At 38.5% G+C, this 20,851-nt stretch overlaps 4 protein-coding genes and 1 non-coding gene across 10 annotated transcripts; 3 read left to right on the plus strand and 2 right to left on the minus strand.

Moving 5' to 3' along the window:
- The first annotated feature begins 964 nt into the window (after positions 1–964).
- Positions 965–5,102, plus strand: LOC137731674 (putative inactive purple acid phosphatase 1). Of its 3 annotated transcripts, none has more exons than XM_088687789.1 (13): positions 965–1,241; positions 1,718–1,898; positions 2,039–2,130; positions 2,275–2,341; positions 2,447–2,569; positions 2,794–2,886; positions 3,058–3,187; positions 3,292–3,373; positions 3,528–3,660; positions 3,780–3,985; positions 4,075–4,200; positions 4,277–4,586; positions 4,680–5,102. In XM_088687789.1, the coding sequence occupies exons 2-13, from the start codon at positions 1,719–1,721 to the stop codon at positions 4,983–4,985; spliced, it is 1,848 nt and encodes a 615-aa protein (XP_088543915.1). In that variant the 5' UTR covers positions 965–1,241; position 1,718; the 3' UTR covers positions 4,986–5,102. The 3 variants fall into 3 exon arrangements, with proteins under 3 accessions (XP_088543915.1, XP_068326957.1, XP_088543914.1); XM_068470856.2 differs by having other exon boundaries at positions 969–1,241; positions 1,711–1,898; XM_088687788.1 differs by having other exon boundaries at positions 969–1,241; positions 1,714–1,898.
- A 441-nt stretch (positions 5,103–5,543) lies between these two features.
- On the minus strand, positions 5,544–8,383 carry LOC137732144 (Pentatricopeptide repeat (PPR) superfamily protein). The gene has a single exon (XM_068471443.2). The coding sequence runs from the start codon at positions 8,202–8,204 to the stop codon at positions 6,213–6,215; it is 1,992 nt and encodes a 663-aa protein (XP_068327544.1). The 5' UTR covers positions 8,205–8,383; the 3' UTR covers positions 5,544–6,212.
- Positions 8,384–9,371: 988 nt separating this feature from the next.
- TRNAN-GUU (transfer RNA asparagine (anticodon GUU)) lies at positions 9,372–9,445 on the plus strand. The gene has a single exon. It is a non-coding gene; the product is annotated as a tRNA-Asn (tRNA).
- A 2,033-nt stretch (positions 9,446–11,478) lies between these two features.
- RUS3 (root UVB sensitive protein (Protein of unknown function, DUF647)) lies at positions 11,479–15,259 on the plus strand. 3 transcript variants are annotated; one of them, XM_068470769.2, is made up of 16 exons: positions 11,479–11,671; positions 11,759–11,816; positions 11,940–11,999; positions 12,124–12,162; positions 12,248–12,310; positions 12,443–12,499; positions 12,719–12,782; positions 12,921–13,004; positions 13,110–13,192; positions 13,282–13,411; positions 13,539–13,631; positions 14,018–14,156; positions 14,350–14,390; positions 14,478–14,665; positions 14,742–14,840; positions 14,922–15,259. In XM_068470769.2, the coding sequence occupies exons 1-15, from the start codon at positions 11,562–11,564 to the stop codon at positions 14,838–14,840; spliced, it is 1,308 nt and encodes a 435-aa protein (XP_068326870.1). In that variant the 5' UTR covers positions 11,479–11,561; the 3' UTR covers positions 14,922–15,259. The 3 variants fall into 3 exon arrangements, with proteins under 3 accessions (XP_068326870.1, XP_068326871.1, XP_088543639.1); XM_068470770.2 differs by having other exon boundaries at positions 11,490–11,671; positions 13,282–13,327; XM_088687513.1 differs by lacking the exon at positions 12,443–12,499 and having other exon boundaries at positions 11,490–11,671.
- Positions 15,260–15,597: 338 nt separating this feature from the next.
- On the minus strand, positions 15,598–18,746 carry LOC137731615 (ureide permease 2). Of its 2 annotated transcripts, XM_068470771.2 has the most exons (8): positions 18,334–18,656; positions 18,075–18,116; positions 17,354–17,656; positions 17,122–17,260; positions 16,847–17,021; positions 16,678–16,709; positions 16,107–16,582; positions 15,598–16,000 (listed from the first exon to the last, which is right to left on the minus strand). In XM_068470771.2, exons 2-8 carry the CDS (start codon positions 18,075–18,077, stop codon positions 15,848–15,850), a joined length of 1,281 nt encoding a protein of 426 aa, XP_068326872.1. In that variant the 5' UTR covers positions 18,078–18,116; positions 18,334–18,656; the 3' UTR covers positions 15,598–15,847. The 2 variants fall into 2 exon arrangements, with proteins under 2 accessions (XP_068326872.1, XP_088543640.1); XM_088687514.1 differs by lacking the exon at positions 18,075–18,116 and having other exon boundaries at positions 18,334–18,746.
- Between the last annotated feature and the right edge of the window lie 2,105 nt (positions 18,747–20,851).

Here is a 20,851-nt window from a genome sequence, read left to right on the forward strand (position 1 = left end):
TATTTGGATAATGTTTTAGACCATCAAATTATGTAGATAAAATAAATAATATATGTACATAAAACATTCATGTTCTTCTATAAGAAATAACAGATTATTCAATAATTATTTACATCTGATATAGTAAGTTTAATTAATTCATATAATATATAAGAAATTTACCTAAATCCGCCTAGACCCTGCCTAGCCGCTTAGGCGCTAGGCGCCATCCCACCACCCGCTTAGGCGCTAAGCGCCATCCCACTGCCCGACTAGTGCTTAACGTTTTTTAGAATCTTGATCAAAAGTTAACCACTATGGGTTGACTTAAGAATTGGGGACGAATTTCAAGACCTGTATTCTACACAGCATGTCTTGAGTTCAATTCATGACTCTGATAAAAATGTTTAATCCACAAAAATAATTCCATACGCTTTCCTACAAGGACATGAAAATTGTCAATACAAATGTTTATTTTATATGCATTAGGGTTTTTCACGTTCATAGGAAGATATTTCTCAGTGTGCCTGGAACATCGAGTGGTACATCACGTGTCACTATATAAGCGGTGAGATACTTGTGTTAGAAAATTAACAATTTAAAAAATAAAACTTTCCTCCACAAAGAAAAATTTCTTGTTCATAAGAGAAATTTTGCAGTCTACTTAGAACACAATCAGGTACATAAAGTGTAATAATTTAATTGGTCAAATTTCTTTTTAAAATTTGCAACTAATTGTATTATTACACGAGAGGCGGTGATTCAGCATGCCCAATTCCTAATACAGCATATGACACGTGGCTAAGATTTAATCCTACGACCCAAGATGCATTTTTGTGTTTTAAGTTGTGAAAGCCCATCTCAGCGCGGGAGTTAATTTACCTCCTAGACGACGTCGGTTTCAAGCAGCCGCAAATATGAGCCGTACGATTTCATCTTGCCCACGCGGCGTTCATGCATAAGGTAGACAGCAATGTCCCAGTCTGGCTGGATTCCGGAACCCGCTTTGTTTCGAAGTCGCTTTTCCAGTGGCAGCGCCCATAACGTATATAAAACCCGAGAGGATTTTTTTGAAAAGGAAGAAAGTTGACTTGCCATTTAAATCTGGATTAATCGGAATCTTCTCTCCAAATATTCGAGAAATCCAATTTAGTAGCCACCTTTAAAAAGCCACCCTCACCACACCACACGTCAAAGTTCAAACACAGTTCACCGGCATTTCTTTAGCTTCAGGATTTATTTTCACCAACCTTTCGCTGCAGGTCGGTTCTGAAAATTCTACTTCATCTGGTTTTTCTTGCTGGAATTTCAATACCCATTTGCTTGTTTCGATTTTTTCCAGCCGCCCGTTTGGTTTTCGATTGGTAAAGTTGAAAAGTTCGGAATTTTTTAATTTGGTTTGGTGGATTTAGATGATGGGTTTTCTGCAACTTTTTCTGGGATTAATACCCATTTGCTTGTTTTGATGTGTTCCTGCTGCCCATTTTAGTTATCAACTGGTAAAGTTTTGGTTTGGTGAACTTAGAAGATGGGGTTTGTGTAATTTTTGATGGGATTAATACCCATTTGCTTGTTTTGATGTTTTGATGCTTTCCAGCTACCCTTTTGGTTATTAATTGGTGAAGTTAGAAATGTTTAGGTTTTTCTTTTGGATTTGGTGAATTTAGTTCATGGGTTTTCTGTAAATTTTAAATTTTGATTTGGGTATCTTATTGATTCTATCTAATGTAGTAGGCAGGATGAGAAGGTTGAAATATTTCTGCTTGGCAGTTCATTTGGTTCTTCTTGCAACTCTTCAAGTTCAAGATGTGGAGTCTCATGGAGATCAGCCTTTGTCAAAGATTGCTGTTCACAAGGCAGTGTCTTCCCTTCATTCCCATGCTTATGTGAAGGCCTCCACTGCAGTTCTTGGGCTCAAGGTTAACTTCTAAATCATCCTGTTTTTCGATGAATCGTGCCCTGGAAATAGGATGTCCTTATTTGTTCACAAACTCGTACTTTTGAGCACTTTGTATGTGTTTGGTATTGATGCAACTTTTTCCCCAACTCAATAATTTAGGGGCAATATGTAGAATGGTTGACATTGGAGTTCAGTTCTCCACACCCTTCAAATGATGACTGGATTGGAGTGTTTTCTCCTGCCAATTTCAGGTCAGTAAATGGAACTTTGTTTGTCTCAAGCCAACTGTTGGAAGCTCTAGCATGCTTTTTTCTCGGACGAATTGCTTCTCTTTATTTCTTTATCGTATATTGAATAGAATTGATAGCATTGGATGGACTTACTTGAATTTGCAGCGCTTCGACCTGCCCTGCGGAAACTAAAAGCTCTTCTGCTCCATTTTTGTGTTCAGCACCTATAAAGGTTAGCATAGTGCTGCTGCTTTTCCATGGCCTCCAAGCATGCTTTTCGTTGAAGTGGATCCAGATATAGAGATTTGATCTCATATAATTTTTTGCTTTTTTGCAGTATCAGTACGCGAACTACACAAGTCCAAGGTACAAAGATACCGGGAAAGGCTCCTTGAAACTGCAGTTGATTAACCAGAGATCAGACTTCGCTTTTGCACTATTCTCGGGTGGTTTATCAGAGGTATGCTATTTTTTTTAGAGAACCACTGGTTGCTGCTATCTGTCGCCTTCGTACTTTGCCTTTACATTCATTTTTCGAAATAGTGGATAAAATAAACATTTGGCCCTTGGTTTATGGAGATTTCGTAAGATAATAGTTATTCTACAAACTGCTATTTTTTCCAGCTATGTAATTGTCCCTTGCTTCAATCTGCGTAATTGCTACCTGCTTGTTTTGTAAAATAGCCGAAGCTGGTGGCAGTGTCAAATAAAGTTGCATTCGCAAATCCGAAAGCTCCAGTTTATCCACGCCTAGCGCAAGGAAAATTGTGGAATGAAGTAAGTACACTTTCTTCTTGGAGATATTCTCTTGGTGTACAGAAAACTATGATACAGTGATGTCTCCCCCACACTTTCACTTCTATTTTTTCCATCAAAATGCTTTTCTTCTTGAACAAGCTTGTGTTCATCAATTTCTCAAGGAAACAATCCGTCTGACTTGATATTTAGATGACTGTAACATGGACAAGTGGATATGACATCGTGGAAGCAACCCCTTTTGTTGAGTGGGGTATAAAAGGAGAAGACCGTGTGAAATCCCCAGCTGGGACTTTGAACTTCGACCGCAACACCATGTGTGGTGTGTTTGCTATATCTCTCTCTCTCTCTCTCTCTCTTTTCTGGGGGATGCATGAAAGTGCATCACCTGACTATGCCTTAACCATGTACGTTCTACAAACACAGGTGCACCAGCAAAGACAGTGGGGTGGCGAGATCCTGGATTTATACACACTGCTTTTCTGAAGGAATTGTGGCCCAACACAGTGTATGCTACATTTTCTTCTAAAATATTTTGCTGCTCTCTTGATTTTATGTCGATTTTAAATTTTTAGCACGTCTTCTGCCTTCTAAGATTCATTTTTTCGATCTATTGATTAAAGAGTCCGCTGTTCATGAACATGATTCTTGATAATTTGCAGGTACACCTACAAGGTTGGACACAGATTGCCAAATGGTTCCCATATTTTGAGTCAAGAATACAAGTTCAGAGCATCTCCATATCCTGGTCAAAATTCTGTTCAACGCGTTGTCATCTTCGGTGACATGGGAAAGGTTTCGACTCTCTTCAAGTTTTGGTTTAATGTCGTTGTTTTTGTTAATTTCTAACATAATCAACTCGACAAACTTACTCGCAGTTTCTTAAGTCCTTTGCCTAATGGTATACCTTGTAGGATGAAGCTGATGGATCCAATGAATATAACCAATACCAGCGTGGCTCTCTCAACACAACTAAGCAGCTAATCCAAGACTTAGAGAAAATTGATATCGTTTTCCACATTGGGGATATATGTTACGCAAATGGATACCTTTCGCAGTGGGACCAATTCACGGCACAGGTTGAGCCGATAGCATCTGCTGTTCCTTACATGATCGCAAGGTTTGTCGCTACAATACGCTTGCACAGTTTGTTTAAAATTTACTTTCTTCCCTTGATCTTATGTGCTGATCTGAGATTTGTTCTTCCAGCGGTAATCATGAGCGTGACTGGCCAGGCTCAGGATCCTTCTATGGGACCACGGATTCAGGCGGGGAATGCGGTGTCTTGGCCCAGACCATGTTTTATGTCCCTGCTGAAAACAGGGCTAAGTTCTGGTACGGAACAATTCGAAGCCAACTTGTTACATAGGGCGAGAACTAGTCTTGAACGATTTTATTGTTAATTTTCCAGGTATTCCACTGACTATGGCATGTTCCGGTTCTGCATTGCGGACACAGAACACGATTGGAGGGAGGGAACAGAGCAATACAAGTTCATTGAGGAGTGCCTAGCATCAGTCGATAGACAAAAGCAACCATGGCTGATCTTTCTGGCTCATCGGGTGCTAGGTTATTCTTCTGCAAGCTTTTATGTCGCCGAAGGATCATTTGAGGAACCAATGGGAAGGGAAAGCCTTCAGAAATTATGGCAGAAGTACAAAGTTGACCTCGCTGTATACGGCCATGTGCACAACTACGAAAGGAGTTGCCCCATTTATCAGGTACGCCAAAAATTCTACACATTACTTGGCTGTGACTGATATATGTTGATCTTTGATTCGAACTTGGACCGTCATTCTATTTCCCTTTGGCAGAATATCTGCACCAGTAAGGAGCAGCACAATTACAAGGGTAACCTGAATGGCACGATACATGTGGTTGCTGGTGGCGGAGGAGCGAGTCTTGCAACCTTTGCTCCTGTTCAAACGGAATGGAGTATCTTCAAGGACTATGATTACGGGTTTATCAAACTGACAGCGTTTGATCGCTCGAACCTAATGTTCGAGTACAAGAAGAGCAGGGACGGAAAGGTCTACGATTCGTTCAGAATATCAAGGGAGTACAAGGACATCTTGGCCTGCTCTGTTGATAGTTGCCCGAGTACAACTCTGGCATCTTGAATTTGTTTTGGGTTTTCAAGTTTGAGAGTGGTGATTATGTGCTCGTGTATACAAGAAAGCTGTTGTTCCTTTCTTCCCTTCAGTTTAATGACAAATTGACAGCTTCTTCGTATGTAATTTTTATTTTATTTATTTTTGCTGAAAAAAAATCCGAAAATGATACCAAAATTTAACCAATTAAAACAAAGGCTTGAAATTGGTTCTGAAATTGTAGATCTGCGCGTAGCTACGTTGGCTATAAGTAGCAACTCCAACGAGTGCAAACGTCCTGCAACCGAAAATTGAAACGACGTAATAAGGGAAAGTTGTCACATACAACGGTTGTATACAACTCTCTCGTAGTCGCCTCTTACATGACCGTGAGTTGTGACGGGTTATTGTGAGCAGAACATTGTATAAGCACATTAACGAGAGAAGCTGACAGTAACGGTAAATGAAAAGCACTGTCAAAATTGCTTTGCCGAAAGACACAGACTTGTGCGAGGAAAGGTTACAAACATCAAGCAAATAAGTCAAAGAAGCTGAGAGTAATGGTAAATGAAAATAACTGCTCATTGATTGCTTAAAATCGGATTAGTTGTATTAATATTCAGCCATTATTTGTCAAAGAATTACAGAAATTCAGACGGTTTGGAAAAAAGGTGGTGACATTTATGCACCTGGATACCAATGCAGTTCTTCGTTCCACTACATCAGTCACGACCTGCAAGTATGATGAGGTTTGCTAGGCTGAGTTGGCTCTTTATTCAACAACTCAAGAGAAAAACCGAGGCAGTTCTTCGTTCCACTGCATCAGATTTAGAAATCTTCTTGTTTGTGACAATTATACATCAAGTAAATATGATCGTCAAACTCATGGATTCTCCTCATCCTTATCTAGCGATCAGAGTTTTCGTACTCCCAAAGAACTTCTTGTCACATACAGTCCTCTGCAACAGAAGAATCCTCCAACAATGTGATTGTTAACACATGCAAGCCAGAGCTCGGTCATACATCTCCTTCGACGCCCAATGACATAATGTTTCAATACAATCTCTAAACCATATAAACCATGATTGGTGTCAGGTATCGAAGAACTAACCACTTGTGTTGTTCATTCAGCCGGAGAATCCTAATCCAAAGAGGGTGCCGTGTTCCTTCTCCTCATTTCCCTTTCAAGTTTCCGAAATGCAGTTGAGGGAGCAGAAGCTCAAATTGACAAAACCCGCTCCCACCACTGACTTGAGTTCATGCATTCAGACCAGCCCAATTCTTGAACGCAACAAGTGCTTCCATTTTTTTGAAATTTCGCTTTCTCAACTTTGCCACTTTAAGCTTCTTATGGGTTTCCATGAATGCCTGCTTGTACCTCCACTTATCCACAAAGACTTTCATCTCTTGAGATTTCTCAACAACTTGCATTACTGCATCGAAAAAGCCTCCCTTAACAAGAGCATAGAGGAATGCATCAACCATATGGTGGTCAAATTTAATACCCTTCTCTCCATCAACCGAAACATTTCTCTTCACCTCATGCCATAGCATCAGCACACTGAAATATTTCTCCATAGAAACATACCCACTAATTAATGATAAATATGTCTGTTCATTAGGCTTATGCTGCAAGAAAATCATCCTTCTAAAAGTCCTCCTCGCATCTTCTAGTCGCCCAGCTTTACAAAAGGCATGAATAATTGAGTTCCAGTCATGGGTACCCACTTCAACTCGAGGGTCCTCAACAACCTCATCTAAGAAGGCAGCCATTAGCTCTGGCCGATGATTCTCCATTAAACCTGTCATTATGGTTAGGTAACTGCCCTTTAAGTCAGATATTCTTGCTTCTCTCATGTCCCTAAACAAAGAAAAGGCCGACTGAAAATCTTGACTTGACATGGATGCTTCGATTAGAGCATCATATGTCCCCATATCCAACTCGAGCCCCAAATTACTAATGTCCATGACCAGTTGAGTGGCTTCAGCAGTTCTATGCTCTTTGCAATAAGCTTTCAAAATTGGCACATACACACCAAGCCCCAAAGAACCCCCCTGAGCATTCATTTCATCGAGAATGCTGTGCGCCTTATCTGATAATCCAATGCTAACACAGGCATTAACAATACCATACCCAACTGATCTATCAACATCGACTCTTGAAGACTCTAACTTTTGAGCTTCGATGATCAATGTCGCTAACTCCTTCACACCTGTATTTGCAAGATAACCTTTAACAACTTCACAATAAGTTTCTTCACCCAAATTCAAACATTCGCCATCTCCTTCACTCAGACGACGAAGAATAGATGCTGAAACAGATTCTAATTTTCCGGACTTAACATAGCCTTTAATCAAACTACTCCGAAACATCCTTTTATCCAAAAAACCAAACCCACCCATCAATCCCTCTAACTCAGTTATTTTTTCCTCGAGACCCTTCAATGCGTACAAATAAGCAAGAAAACCAAAACTCGACTCATCAGGGCGAACGCCCAAAACTGCCATCGTCTCAACAACTTTCTCGGCATCACTCACTGATTCAAGCTCACGACAGCACCCCTCCAACGCCGCATTACAAGCAGCCAAACCCGGTTTCATAAACTCCAACTTCTCATCCAAAGCAATCCTACAATTCTCTTCAAAAACCCGTAAAAAAGCTACAAAGTTACCATTTTTCCTACTGATATCAACCAGAACACTGCCCCACACACTAAACGGCAAGAAAAACCGGTTCTTGAACATGCATTTAACCAAAGCAAAAGCAGGGGCAGCAGTATTGGCACATTTCATAGCATCCAACACAACCCCAACAGTTTTAAACTCCAAAAATCCTGGGTTTTTCTCCACGACATAAACAGTCGTGGCAAAAGCCCTCTTGAGATTGTGAACGTCCCCGAGCGAGGACAAATGGGTAATTAGAGAATTGGTGAGGGACTTACTGGGGAAGGCGGAGGTGCCGGTGAAGGTCTTGAAGGACTTCCAGGCCTCATCTGTGTCGTGGGTTATGAGGGACTTGTGGAGGGCGGTCTCGAGAGCGGCGATGTGGTCGGGGGAGAGGGTTCTGGGCGGCGGGGTTGGGAGGTCGCCGTGGGATTGGAGGGAGGAGGAGTGAGGTGGGTCCCTCTTGAGGGCAAAGATTGAAGGTTGGAGGAAGGAGTAGAGGGTTGGGATTTCAGGTGTTGAGGAGAAGGCTCTTCCTCTTCTGTGGGGAAGAAGATGAGTGAGAGCTTCTAGTTTTCTCCACATTCTCTCATCCAAAGATTCAAACTTTTTTCTTTCTTCCTCTTTGCTCTGCAATCTGGATTAGTAATTTACGGAGCTCATAATCTTTGGGAAAATTTGGAAGTGCCCCTCAATTATAGACTTGTTTATACTTTTGCCCTATGAACTTGAATTTTGTTTTCAGCTCCTCTAAATTTTCTAATTTTCCCAATGTTCATCCGATAATTAGTATTTGTCATTGTTCAGTTCGCTAACGATTGCGTGATTGGTTGTATGAGAAGGTTGAGTTTACTCTTACAAAAAAAAAAAATTTACCGCAAATGTTAAGTCGTCCTGACCTGCATTGCCAATTGCCACTCTCTTTTCTCTTCCAATCCCCTTCATCAATTATATTTATGAATTTCCACCGCTAGCCATATGGATTTTCCACCAAAAGACTAATCGGTGTGGAAAGACTTCTACAGGTAGATACCAGTCTACCAGCATGTGTGGTGTAAAATATAAGAACATATCCAAATCTGTTTTTGTAAGCAAGTTGATAAGTTGTGAATTGTGATGGAACATGAAGACCCTTAATTCAAAGTTTTCGCTGCATATGAATTTTCACAACCCATCACAATTAGGTATCAGCTGTGTTGACGAGGGACCTGCAAACTTGTAAATGGGGTTGTGAACAACCGCCACTCATTTCAGTTACCCTTTTTTCTTTTCTTCATCCGACAACTTTCGTCTTCAGCTCTCCTGCCTACATCGATAATCTTTTCCTATAAATTATGATATCGTACTAATTTTAGTAGCTAAACATCTCACCAACAAAGCAAAGAAAAATTGTGTGTCATAATGGATAGCCATTGTCACCGCAGTATTGCTCACTATTTGTTCTCTTCCTGCGTCTTGGGTGGGTCATGATTGCTGCCATTGGGAAGGTATTTCATGCAACAACAGCACTGGCCATGTCGTGAAGATTGACCTCCGAAATCCATATGACGGTGAGGAAGAAAAGTGGATAAATGCTTGCTTGGGAGGTAAGATAAATGCTTCTCTGTTGAGCTTGAAACATTTAAATTACCTGGACTTGAGCCAGAATTGGTTTGATAGCAATCATAGTGCATTGGAAGAAATTTGCTTACTATGCTAGTGTTGCTTAGCGGAAACAATAAATATATTTATTTAGTACACGGACTTTCAAATGCTGGAATAGCTCAGCTGGTTAGAGCGTGTGGCTGTTAACCACAAGGTCGGAGGTTCGAACCCTCCTTCTAGCGCCCTTTTTGAAAGCTTTTGGTTTTTTTTAGATTTCAATTTTAAAGTAACTTTTTTAAATTTATTTTAATTTTGGATTTTGAATTTATTTTAATTTTGAAGTAATTTTTTCAAATAAGCGAAGTTTTGGTTTTTTTTTTTTTTAGATTTTAATTTTAAAGTAACTTTTAAAAATTTATTTTAATTTTGGATTTTGAATTTATTTTAATTTTGAAGTAATTTTTTCAAATAAGTGGTACACTAAGGGATGCACGAGTAAGTTAAGTTCTTATAATTGGCGAGCCATAATAATATGATTATTTAACTTCTTTAATTTATTTTAATTTTGAAGTAACTTTTTCAAAAAAGTGATACTCTAAGGGGGTACAGAAGTAAACTAAGTCTTCATAATTGGCGAGCCATGATAATATGGTTATTTTAATTCTAAAGTAACTGTTTTCATTTTGTTTTTTTTTAGATTTTAATTTTAAAGTAACTTCTTTAATATATTTTAATTTTGAAGTAACTTTTTCAAATAAACGATACACTAAAAAGATGATAGTGTGACATCCCACATCACCCAGGGGTGTGATCCTTAAATGTATATTCTCATCCTTACCTAGCACGAGGCCTTTTGGGAGCTCACTGGCTTCGAGTTCCGTAGGAACTCCGAAGTTAAGCTAGAAGGAGGCTAGAGCAATCCCATGATGGGTGACCCACTGGGAAATTGCTCGTGAGTTCCCAAAAACAAAACCGTGAGGGAATGGTAAGCCCAAAACGGACAATATCGTGCTACGGTAGTGGAGTCGGGCCCGGGAAGTAGTCCCGCCCGGGCGGGGATGTGACAATTTGGTATCAGAGCCTAACTCTGGTTGCGTGTGTGCCGACGAGGACGTCGAGTCCCTAAAGGGGGTGGATTGTAACATCCCACATCGCCCAGAGGAGTGATCCTTAAATATATATTCACATCTCTACCTAGCACGAGGCCTTTTGGGAGCTCACTGGCTTCGGGTTCCGTAGGAACTCCGAAGTTAAGCGAGAAGGGGGCTAGAGCAATCCTATGATGGGTGACCCACTGGGAAGTTACTCGTGAGTTCCCAAAAACAAAACCGTGAGGGAATGGTAAGCCCAAAGCGGACAATATCGTGCTACGGTGGTGGAACGGTCCCGGGAAGTGATTCGCCCCGGGCCGGGATGCGACAATTTGGTATCAGAGCCTAACCCTGATCGTGGTGTGCCGACGAGGACGTCGGGCCCCTAAGGGGGGTGGATTGTGACATCCTACATCACCCAGGGGTGTGATCCTTAAATGTATATTCTCATCCTTACCTAGCACGAGGCCTTTTGGGAGCTCACTGCTTCGAGTTCCGTAGGAACTCCGAAGTTAAGCGAGAAAGAGGCTAGAGCAATCCCATGATGGGTGACCCACTGGGAAGTTGCTCGTGAGTTCCCAAAAACAAAACTGTGAGGGAATGGTAAGCCCAAAACGGACAATATCGTGCTACGGTAGTAGAGTCGGGCCCGGGAAGTAGTCCCGCCCGGGCGGGGATGTGACAGATAGAGTAAGCTAAACTCTCGTAATTGGCGAGGCATAATAATATAGTTATTTTAATTTTAAAGTAACTTTTTGTTGTTTAATTTTTTTTTAGATTTTAATTTTAAAGTAACTTCTTTAATTTATTTTATTTTTGAAGTAACTTTTTCAAATAAACGATACATTAAAAAGGTGCGGGAGTAAGCTAAACTCTCATAATTGGCGAGCCATAATAATATAGTTATTTTAATATTAAAGTAGCTGTTTGTTTTTAATTTTTTTTTTTTTAGATTTTAATTTTAAAGTAACTTTTTAAATTTTATTTTAATTTTGAGGTAACTTTTTCAAATAAGCGATACACTAAGAGGTGCGCGAGTAAGTTAAGCCTTTGTAATTTGCGAGATACAGGAGTGGGCTAAACCTCACAATAAACGAGCCATAATAATATTTTTCAAATTCATTTTTTGTGATAATCGAACTTAAAACCTGTTTTTTAGGAGTAAAGAACAATACTGCCGAACTATACTAGTAAATGACAATTTAAAGGAACATAATAGTCAATTGTTTGCTTCTCTGAATCAACGGAGGCACTGAAGCAATCGGCCATGGAAGTTGCATCAGCAGAGATCATAGTGGAAGAATGGAACGGCTCCTCTTCCACCAAACTCTCCAGAACCGCCACCATCACTGCGTCTCCTTCCCTCTCCATCCAAAGGTTCTCCTTTTCCCGGCGCTTTTCCTTTTTTTAATTTCAGCTCGTTTAATCTCTGATAAAAGTTCGATTTTTTCTCCAAATTCGAAGATCCGGTAGCCCTTTCCACCATGTTTGGAGGCGAATTCTCGAAGCATTTGTACCAGAGGCAAGTTTTTTTTTTTAATTATTTTTTATAAATCCTGTATTTTCATTTTTTTTAATTTCTGCATTTTTCAAATTTAAAGCCTTTTTCTTTTGGTTATTAACTCTGGTATTAGGGTTTATGCAGGGCTTTCCCAGCAGTGTAACTCCAGATTATGTCCCTTTCCAAGTCTGGGATTTACTCCAGGTTAATATACAAATATAACCAACTAAATGCTTTCTAATTTTTATTGCTCTAGTAAATTGAATTACTGCATAATTAGTGCTAATTGTATATGATGATTAATTTCTTAATTTGATTTTTGTTCAAGGGTCTTTCTACTTACATAAGGACCATGCTTTCTACACAAGTAAGCATCATATTTTTGTAGAGTTTTGTGAAGTTCCCTTGCTGATTACTAGATTTAATTAGTTCTACATTTTATTTACTCCAAGGCTCTGCTGAGTGCTATTGGGGTGGGCGAGAAATCGGCTACGGTAATTGGTGCCACCTTTCAGGTACAAATTTTCTACTTCTAGCTTCAATGTTGGGAATTGGGGGTGAAAGAGAAAGCTTCACTGAGTATTTGAGCTTGCAATACGTAGTGAATGAGGCCATTTTTTTTTCTATCAACGTTGAGAATGTTGCAGTGGTTTTTGAGAGACTTAACTGGAATGCTTGGAGGCATCTTATTCACGTTCTATCAGGTGCAATACTCTTGTTTTATGGCTCATGCCATGTACTATTTACATTACAACCTGTAGAAACTTTTGTGCCTTCTTATGTATTCATGGTATTGGATGCTTTTTATGTACCCTTTTGGCTGGTGGCTCCGTGACTGAAATTTGCTATTTTCTAAGAATTCTCATTATTGTGTTCATCATCTGTTTACCATTTCTTGCCTTGCATCAACTCTTATTCTTCAGGGTTCGAATCTGGATAGCAATGCCAAAATGTGGCGCTTAGTTGCAGATCTTATGAATGATCTTGGTATGCTGTAACCGATTTTTAATTTATTTGTTACAAGTTTGGAGATCTTCTTGAAAACCTTATATTATTTGTAGTTCGAGGTTATTCAGTGTAACCTTTTGTCTTAATTTGACTGGACAGGCTGTTTTTATGTTGCAGGAATGTTGATGGACCTTGTTTCACCTTTGTTTCCATCAGCTTTTGTTTTTGTGGTTTGTTTAGGAAGCATATCGAGATCATTCAGTAAGTCCCTGCGTCCCATAAAATGAAAATATAGTAATCCGTATAATGTGATATGGTATCCGTTGCCCAAGTATAGAGCTTGATCAGAATTTTCTTCTCATTTAGCTGGTGTTGCAAGTGGAGCTACTAGAGCTGCTTTGACACAACATTTTGCCCTTCAGAGTAATGCAGCAGATATATCTGCTAAGGTGCCAGCACAATCATTCTGATCCTTAGACGAGGACCGTCTGATATATGTTCGCTAGTATTGTCCTTTAACATCTTTTTACGTTGATAGGAAGGAAGTCAAGAGACAGTGGCAACAATGGTTGGTATGGCATTGGGTATGCTTCTTGCTCGCGTTACCATGGGACACCCACTAGCTATTTGGTTTTCCTTTTTGTCTCTCACCATGTTCCATATGTATGGTAAGTACCATTGCCATGGTTGCTGACATGCAACCTTCCAGAAGCCATAGTGACCAAACTATGCAAAAAGTTAATTACAGATGTAATTTTCAGAGCAGTTATGTGATACTTGTTTTTCCTGCACCAGCAAACTACAAGGCTGTTCGATGCCTTGCATTAAATTCTTTGAACCCTGAGAGGTGCTCAATTGTTTTGCAGCATTTCATGAAGACTGGCCAAGGTACGCAACTACTATTCCTTGTTGTCCCTTAAGGCCAGCTGATTATTTTTTCTCCGCTACTGCAGTTTATAGTGGTCATTAAAAAATTGTCCTTAAAAACAGCATATCTGCTGATGTACATGATCAAAACTACAACATTCTCCATCTTTACAATGGTCATGTATTAAATAGATATGCCAAAATGATTGTTCAACAAATATTTTCCTATGAAAGATTGGGTTTAACCTGCCCTAGCATTCTGCTATAAAATTTTGGGAACTTGGTTGTTATGTTGGTTCCCGTGAAATGTTAATTTCTGTGAAAATCCAACTTCGATGTTGCAAGATTGTTTTTGTTCACACTTTCATCTGTATTGTATGAGATTTTAAATATGAATTTGTTTCCAGTTCTCTCTCCTCAACAGGTCTCTAAGATGGAGCACGTTTTACCCGTATGGGCATCTTCATGGAGCTCAAAGAAGACCGAGTCAATGCATGTGGACGTATCTTTAGGTGTCAGGGTATCCTCACTAAATCATCTGGAACTGTGAGTTTCTTTTCTTGCCCCTTAAACTTCATTTTCCCGTAGGCCTTAGGAATCATCTGTCTTCTGTTATCTCATATCAAATGCTAAAGAGCGGTGCTGTGCATATCTTTAGATATTAGGCATTCAAGATTATGGCTTGATAAGTTTTATTTTTGTGCATGTGACTGACATTTTGAATGATATTCTTAATCAGGAAGGACCTGTTGCATTCTGCGGGATCTCATTATAAGAAAGGTTGATCTCTGCTTTGTACTTCTATCAATTGAATTTCAACCGTGAACTTTGCTACTTATTTTGTTGTTTCTCTGCTTAACTTTACAGCCAGGTACTTGCTAATGGAGAGGAAAGGAAACATCTGCATTGTCATGCATAAAGATTCTACAGCGACAGATGTATTGCAGTCATTTTTCCATGCAAATGCCATGGCAAATCTTACAGCTAAACGCCGAATCCTTCATTCTGAAAGCCAAGCATGGATGGATAAACACTATGAAGATTTTATTCAGAAGGTATTACATTTTAGAGATTAATCTGATCAGTTTTACATTTTTGGGTAACTGGATCGCTGAACATCCTATATTGCAGTTAAAGACATCGGGTTGGAAAACAGAACGTCTCTTATCGCCTACAATCGTTTGGAAGGCAAATTGGATCTGTGGGTCTTCAGATGGAAAGATTGACTAGGTGATCATTAGTAACTTTCTAAAATATAAAAAGAGGCGAAACCGATGATTTAAATAAAACTGACTTAAAGTGCTTTGACAGGAACGTCACCATTGATGAGATCTTCGTATACAACAACACAGATGTTTACAGCTGATATTGATCATTTCACCCTCAGTTCTGGCTACTGATTGGAAGAAGGGCCTCCCATCATCTTAACACTCGAGCAGAAAATTTTTCTTGGGGTGACAAATGTTATACATTCATCTGTATGTTTTTTTAATGAGTACGCATATAAAGCGTAACTTGTAACATGTAAACCTTGCCGGATGGAATGGACTGAAGAGGTCTCAGTTTCAAATATGGTCAAAACATGTCAAGCAGTAGCAGTCTGCTTGAGCAAGTTTTTATGGCACAGAGCAACTTACAATGGTTTAGAATGTGCCCTTTTTGTTAATGATTCGGTTTTGGAAGGACTAAAAGCGTTTTCTGACAGCTAAGAACGCTTTGACTGTGTTTGCGTTCTGTAGACGTACTTGTCAGATGCATCTTCAGGAAGCGTGCTTTTACATGATGCGCGATCAGATTTTCGGTTGAAATCTGTTAAGTGTTTATAGTAGAAGCACTTCTAGAAGAAGCGTTTAAGAGAATAAGTGTTTTTTGGAGAAACAATCTCAAATGAGTGCACAATCTACACTCGGAGTAGGAAAATGTCGATGTATCCATTTCAATGCGTCTTCTTGAACTGAAATAACAGAGAAATAATGAACGTGGAAACTGGAAACAATGATGTCCATATGGAATTATTCACCGTCGTACATCAATCAAACAGAAGTGCGACACAACATTTTACAAATTTCACTTCTTTACATCTTTAATTTCCCCCCATATTTTCTATCTTTAGTAAAACCCAAAAAAAAAAAAAAAAAAAAAAAAAAAAAAGCTAGACGAATGCATCTTCACAACCAGCTACATTTCGTTTTTTCTTTTTCCTTTCGCCGTCGGGCTAGGACCTTCGAGTTGAATGCTCATTTCCGATGCCCCGATGACGCCATGAGGATTGCAACAGCTAAAACAAACATAAACAACATACTGAAGAGCAACGAGTATGTTCTTCGTGATGATTTTCGGTACTCTCCCATCAGAAGGATGCCCCAAAAAGTGCTCACGAGCGGAAGTGCCTGCAGTTATAAAACCCGAATTCAAGTAAATAAAACGGCTAAAATGTCACTAAGACAATCACTTCAAATGCATCTCTATGTGTTTATGTCATGAAATGAAACCAACCTGAACTGCATCAGCTGCTGCATATCCTGCAGCTTGACCTCCCATAAATTGGAGACCATTGCCAAATCCACATAGGATACCGGCCAAAAACGCCCATCCCCTACCATTCCAATCGTTCACATAAGCTCTGAATGATGTCTTCTGTGAACCCAGCGCAGGGCGGTAAATGAATATGATGTTTAGGATGACAGCAACAACGGTACCAGATAATGAGAAGTAGAAAAACGCAGTGTAAACGACCAAATGAGGAACTCCCTTCTTCAACGTGTGCCATTGATCATTTGTGGCCAAGTTGAATGCCGGTGAGAAGAGAGAGAAGCAAAGTCCGGCGAAGAAAGTAATGCCAAGTCCTATAAAAGTGTTCTTCCCGAAAACTTTAATTGATCTTCTGTTCTCCAGCTGCACAAGATATTTTGCAGTTCCAGCCTTGGCACTATGAGCAGGACCATTTCCACCCTCCACATCATTCAACCCGGCTATGAATATCACATATCGAAAGAAAACACGAAACTCATAAACAGTAACAACACAAGTATATAATGGAATGTTATAACTTCACAGAATGTCTTACCCTCACTTGGAATTAATGAAGCATTTGAAGGCCTGTCATAACAAAAAAATTTATAAGCCGCAAGATTGAAATCACCGTGTTCTAACATTTGATTTCGAATCAAGGGAGAAATATGGCAAACCACGAAAAGAACACTAATTTCCAAAATCTATAGGAAGAAGAAACGCACTTTTCTACATCTACGTGATCAGTTGGCATGCTTTCAAGTTTTGCTTTGTTATCTGCTGCATTGGATGAGTGAACAGCGGAGCCAAGGCAAACCGCAACCAAGAAGCAGGCAACCCCGGGAAAAAGAATCTCAGCCTTGTTAATCTTGTCATCCAAGAAGTAATTAAATGTTGTGCCTGTTACATTCAAAAGGAAGAGAGTCACCAGCAAGTTCAGAACATTGCCAATCATATAAACTTCCGAACACGAATACATCGAAGTGCTTGGGAGGGAGACCTATGACAACTGTAATGCTTGAAGTAACCACTTCCACCACTGCCAAACCAACAAAAGGCCAAGCATACTGTGTGGCAAGATTTCCGATGCTAAGGACCACCCCGCCTGCCATCGCGAATAAAACACAGGGCCAATTATCCTGCGCATGTTATCCGATATGCTTAGTATGTATATCATTCTAAGCTTACGGAGTACGAATGATTCACTCCCATAACAACCATGAAAGATTCACCTGCGAAAGTTGAGTCAAAAAGTTCGGCTGCTCAGGCGTGCTGCTGCCAATCTGACCAAATGTTAAGGCGATAAGTACAGCAGCCAGGAAGTTTGTGATTGAGTAATCGAGATACGTATGCTGAGGAAGGCGGCCGCGTCTTTCTAGCATGGCGAGGATAGCAGGCCATGTACCCAAGAAGAAGAGGGAAAGCAGCATGCATGCTATGGCACCTCCTTTGCTCTCCACCACATACATTTTTAAACCAGGTGAAAAGTTCGACTCAGATGGTAAGGAAATCAGCAGCGGAACACCTGAAAGATCCTGTTTACAGCACACACAGGATTCAACATCTCTTGGTTGTTTTCAGTACCTTAAGTATGCTACGATTTAAGAAAATTTCATTCGTATGGAACAATTTGAACTGGAACAAACCCAAAAGAGAGAGCATTGATTAGCCAAAATACTAGCGTTTGCGTTTGGGAATGCTTCTAACTTCTACTCGTAAGCGCTTTTGTTAAAAGTGCTTTTACAAGAACACATCCATAATTTTATTAAAAATATAATTGTTTCCTGAAAAAAGTTAGGTGCTTCTGTGACAGATACTTTTTAAGCACTTCCAAGTTTTTACAACGTAATTAGAAGCGTTTTTTGTTGTTAAAAGCGCTTTTATTGGTAGGCATCAAATCAGTAGTGTTGCAGGAAACTAGTAGACTTCAAACACATACTAATTACTACATACCATGACAGATCAAAAGCCACTTCAGAGGATCACCAGAATTGGCTTTTTTTCCATCCACCAACCAGCAGAAGCAAGTTTGAGGCAAACAAGAAAAACCCAAAAATATCAAATATAAAAGAAAAGAGTTCCTGAGAAATGGCTTTTTTCACCCACCACTCAGCACATGACAGTTTGAAACTTTGAAGCAAACAAGGGAAAAAAAACCCATACAAATAAATGAAGGGTAAGTGGAGGGAGTGGGGTGGGAAAGATCACCTACCAATCAAAGGGAAGAACCCCACAACTTGGGAAGTTCCAAAAAAGCAGCGTCAGCAGAAAGCAAAAGTCATTCCATGTAACAATCAATAAACCTCCGCAAATAATTCTGCTCAGAAGAGCTGGGGATCTTTCACTGTATCCCTTTGAACATGAAGCAGAAGTGCTCAGCAGAAAAGCAGCTTTTGCAGGAAGCTGCAAGACCGTGAAGAAGATAAGATGAAAACAGAGAAGTCGGAGTTTTAAGGCGTTGAAATGGTTTGTGCAGAATTATGAAATCGTTAAAAAAAAAAGATGGTAAAGTGGAATCTTTGAATCTGAGTTTCCTCAGATGCAGCTTTTGCATCGGTAGAAATTTCCACGTCTGTATGTCACGTTGCTCAAATTAGTCAACATATGGCCGTACTTTTGTGAATTAAATCCCACCGTTTAAAGAAAAGTCGAGCAAATATCTTTGACTTTTCGTTAAATTAAAAATTTGACAGCTCCAATTAGTCTTAAATTTTTAAGAAATTTTAACAAAAATTTTTCGGTACTATTTATTTTAACGAAAAATCACATTTTTACTCTAAAAAATCAATTTTGGTATCATTCATTTAGAGCACATTTTTGTTCTTTTTGTTAAAACTCAAAGTTTTCAATTTATTTTTATTAATTTTTCTAAATTTTTATCAAGCCACAAAATTATGAATAACACCGTAATTTCGTCTCTTTTATTTTTTAAAAAGTTTCTAATTATACGATACCATCCTTCCGAATCTAAACGGAATCTTTTTTGTATCCATATAAAATCCCCACAACAATTAAGCAGATCATACAGTTGTATTGTTGATACAAATTACAAGGTTGCAAGTGGCCGATATTTTTTTATGAAAAATGGAACCGATGGAGGCTGGCTTACGACAAAGTTTCCCCCTATTTGTTTTCTATATTGGGCGAATGATATGTGGTTACCGAACAGGTGTATTTAATTGAGCTTTTAAGGAATTTTAATTCTTTTAATGAATTTATGGATATTCAATTAAGATTTTAAGTGATTATCTGAAATTCAATGTCTATTTAATCATGATTTAATCCTTAGAAATCTGCGTGTATTCAATTAAAATTTAAAAAAAAATTATAACATTCAAAGTGTATTCAATTAAAATTTGATTTTAAAAATTTTCAAAAAATTGAAGAATTAGAGGGAATTTGAGAGATTTTGTAGTGTATTTTAAGCATCCACAAATATCTCATATTCCTATGATATTTCGAGAGAATTGAATCAAAATTTTACATAGAATCTCTACAAATCAATCAAACTCCATAAAAATTCATGGATTATAAATCCATTAAAATCTCTTCAATTCCCAATTGAATACACCCCCCCCTAAATGATGAGTAAGAGTTGCTACTCAAAACTGTTTGTTGTAAATTCATAGAATTTTGTTTTTATGATAAGAACCGTGTATATTATAAATCACTCTATAAAGATCATTTTTACAAAAACTAAAATAAACTAACGTCAGGTGTACTACAAACTGTTTATGTATATGTTATAATAGATTGATTAAATGACTTTAGTTTTAATCCTTTTTTTTACAGAAACGATGTTTACAGTGATTTAGAATTTGAATGGTTATAATCTTAAACACAAAGCTCTGTGATTCGAATAATAATATTTTTTTTTTGAAACATGTCCTCTTCATTATTAAGTAGTCAAGCATATTGGCCCATTATGTTCTAGTTGTTACCGATGATAGGTTGTTCAACTTCAATAGGGCTAAATGAAATTAGCCAAATATTCTTTGGTAATAAGGTTATACTTCGATAATTACATTTAAAAACAATGAAGATTTTCTCTTCTTCTAATCCTCTCCTTCCCTCTCCTTCCATCCTCTCACACTTTTCTTTTTGTTTTTTTTCTCTCTACAAAAAATTCAAAGCAAGATGTTAACGTAACTTATCGTAATAATTTAAATAAGATAAAAAAGATAAAGTATCGTGACAAAACTAACAACCGGTCTCTTTTTATAAAAGAAATACGAGCATTTATGTGTAGTCAATGGCATGCTACGTCATCTTACTATCAATATCCTCTTCATGCGTAAATTCGTATCCAAATTGGAACTTTCCATTTACAAGACTACGTACACGTGTCTTTTTTATCTGAACACCAACACGTGTGAAAAAGAGAGAGTATCCATGATGATAACAAAAGGGTCGATGACATCAACATACCATCGAAAGAAAATTAAGAAAACTAATATAAAAAAATTTGAAAATTTTGAGTTTTAATTAAAAGAACAAAAAAATATTGTAAGTGAATGATACCATAAATAATTTTTTAAAATAAAAATGTCATTTTCATTAAAAGTAAACAATAACGAAAGTGTTTCATTAAAACTTCTAAGAAAATTTAGATACTATCACTTCCAAATCATTAACTGCTACTCATACGTTATCTTTGTTACGTGCATAATAAAATAACGTATCTAACGATGACATACTGGCCTCAAATTTTATACCCTTATGCCTCAGTT

This window comes from Pyrus communis, chromosome 16 (assembly GCF_041283825.1).
Source record: "Pyrus communis isolate YQ-2024b chromosome 16, ASM4128382v1, whole genome shotgun sequence".
NCBI classification, from domain to species: domain Eukaryota; kingdom Viridiplantae; phylum Streptophyta; class Magnoliopsida; order Rosales; family Rosaceae; genus Pyrus; species Pyrus communis.

Bases quoted from the DNA above. Each gene is read 5' to 3' on its own strand.
- LOC137731674 (XM_088687789.1), top strand. From the start codon at position 1,719: ATGAGAAGGTTGAAATATTTCTGCTTGGCAGTTCATTTGGTTCTTCTT. The intron at 2,342-2,446 runs GTTAGCATAGTG...GCTTTTTTGCAG, and splicing joins TGTGTTCAGCACCTATAAAG to TATCAGTACGCGAACTACAC. The intron at 3,374-3,527 runs GTATGCTACATT...GATAATTTGCAG, and splicing joins GAATTGTGGCCCAACACAGT to GTACACCTACAAGGTTGGAC.
- LOC137732144 (XM_068471443.2), bottom strand. From the start codon at position 8,204: ATGTGGAGAAAACTAGAAGCTCTCACTCATCTTCTTCCCCACAGAAGA.
- RUS3 (XM_068470769.2), top strand. From the start codon at position 11,562: ATGGAAGTTGCATCAGCAGAGATCATAGTGGAAGAATGGAACGGCTCC. The intron at 13,193-13,281 runs GTGCCAGCACAA...TTACGTTGATAG, and splicing joins CAGCAGATATATCTGCTAAG to GAAGGAAGTCAAGAGACAGT. The intron at 14,157-14,349 runs GTGAGTTTCTTT...ATTCTTAATCAG, and splicing joins TCACTAAATCATCTGGAACT to GAAGGACCTGTTGCATTCTG.
- LOC137731615 (XM_068470771.2), bottom strand. The intron at 16,710-16,846 runs GTGCGTTTCTTC...TTGTTATGACAG, and splicing joins GATCACGTAGATGTAGAAAA to GCCTTCAAATGCTTCATTAA. The intron at 16,583-16,677 runs GTAAGACATTCT...TGATATTCATAG, and splicing joins TTCATTAATTCCAAGTGAGG to CCGGGTTGAATGATGTGGAG.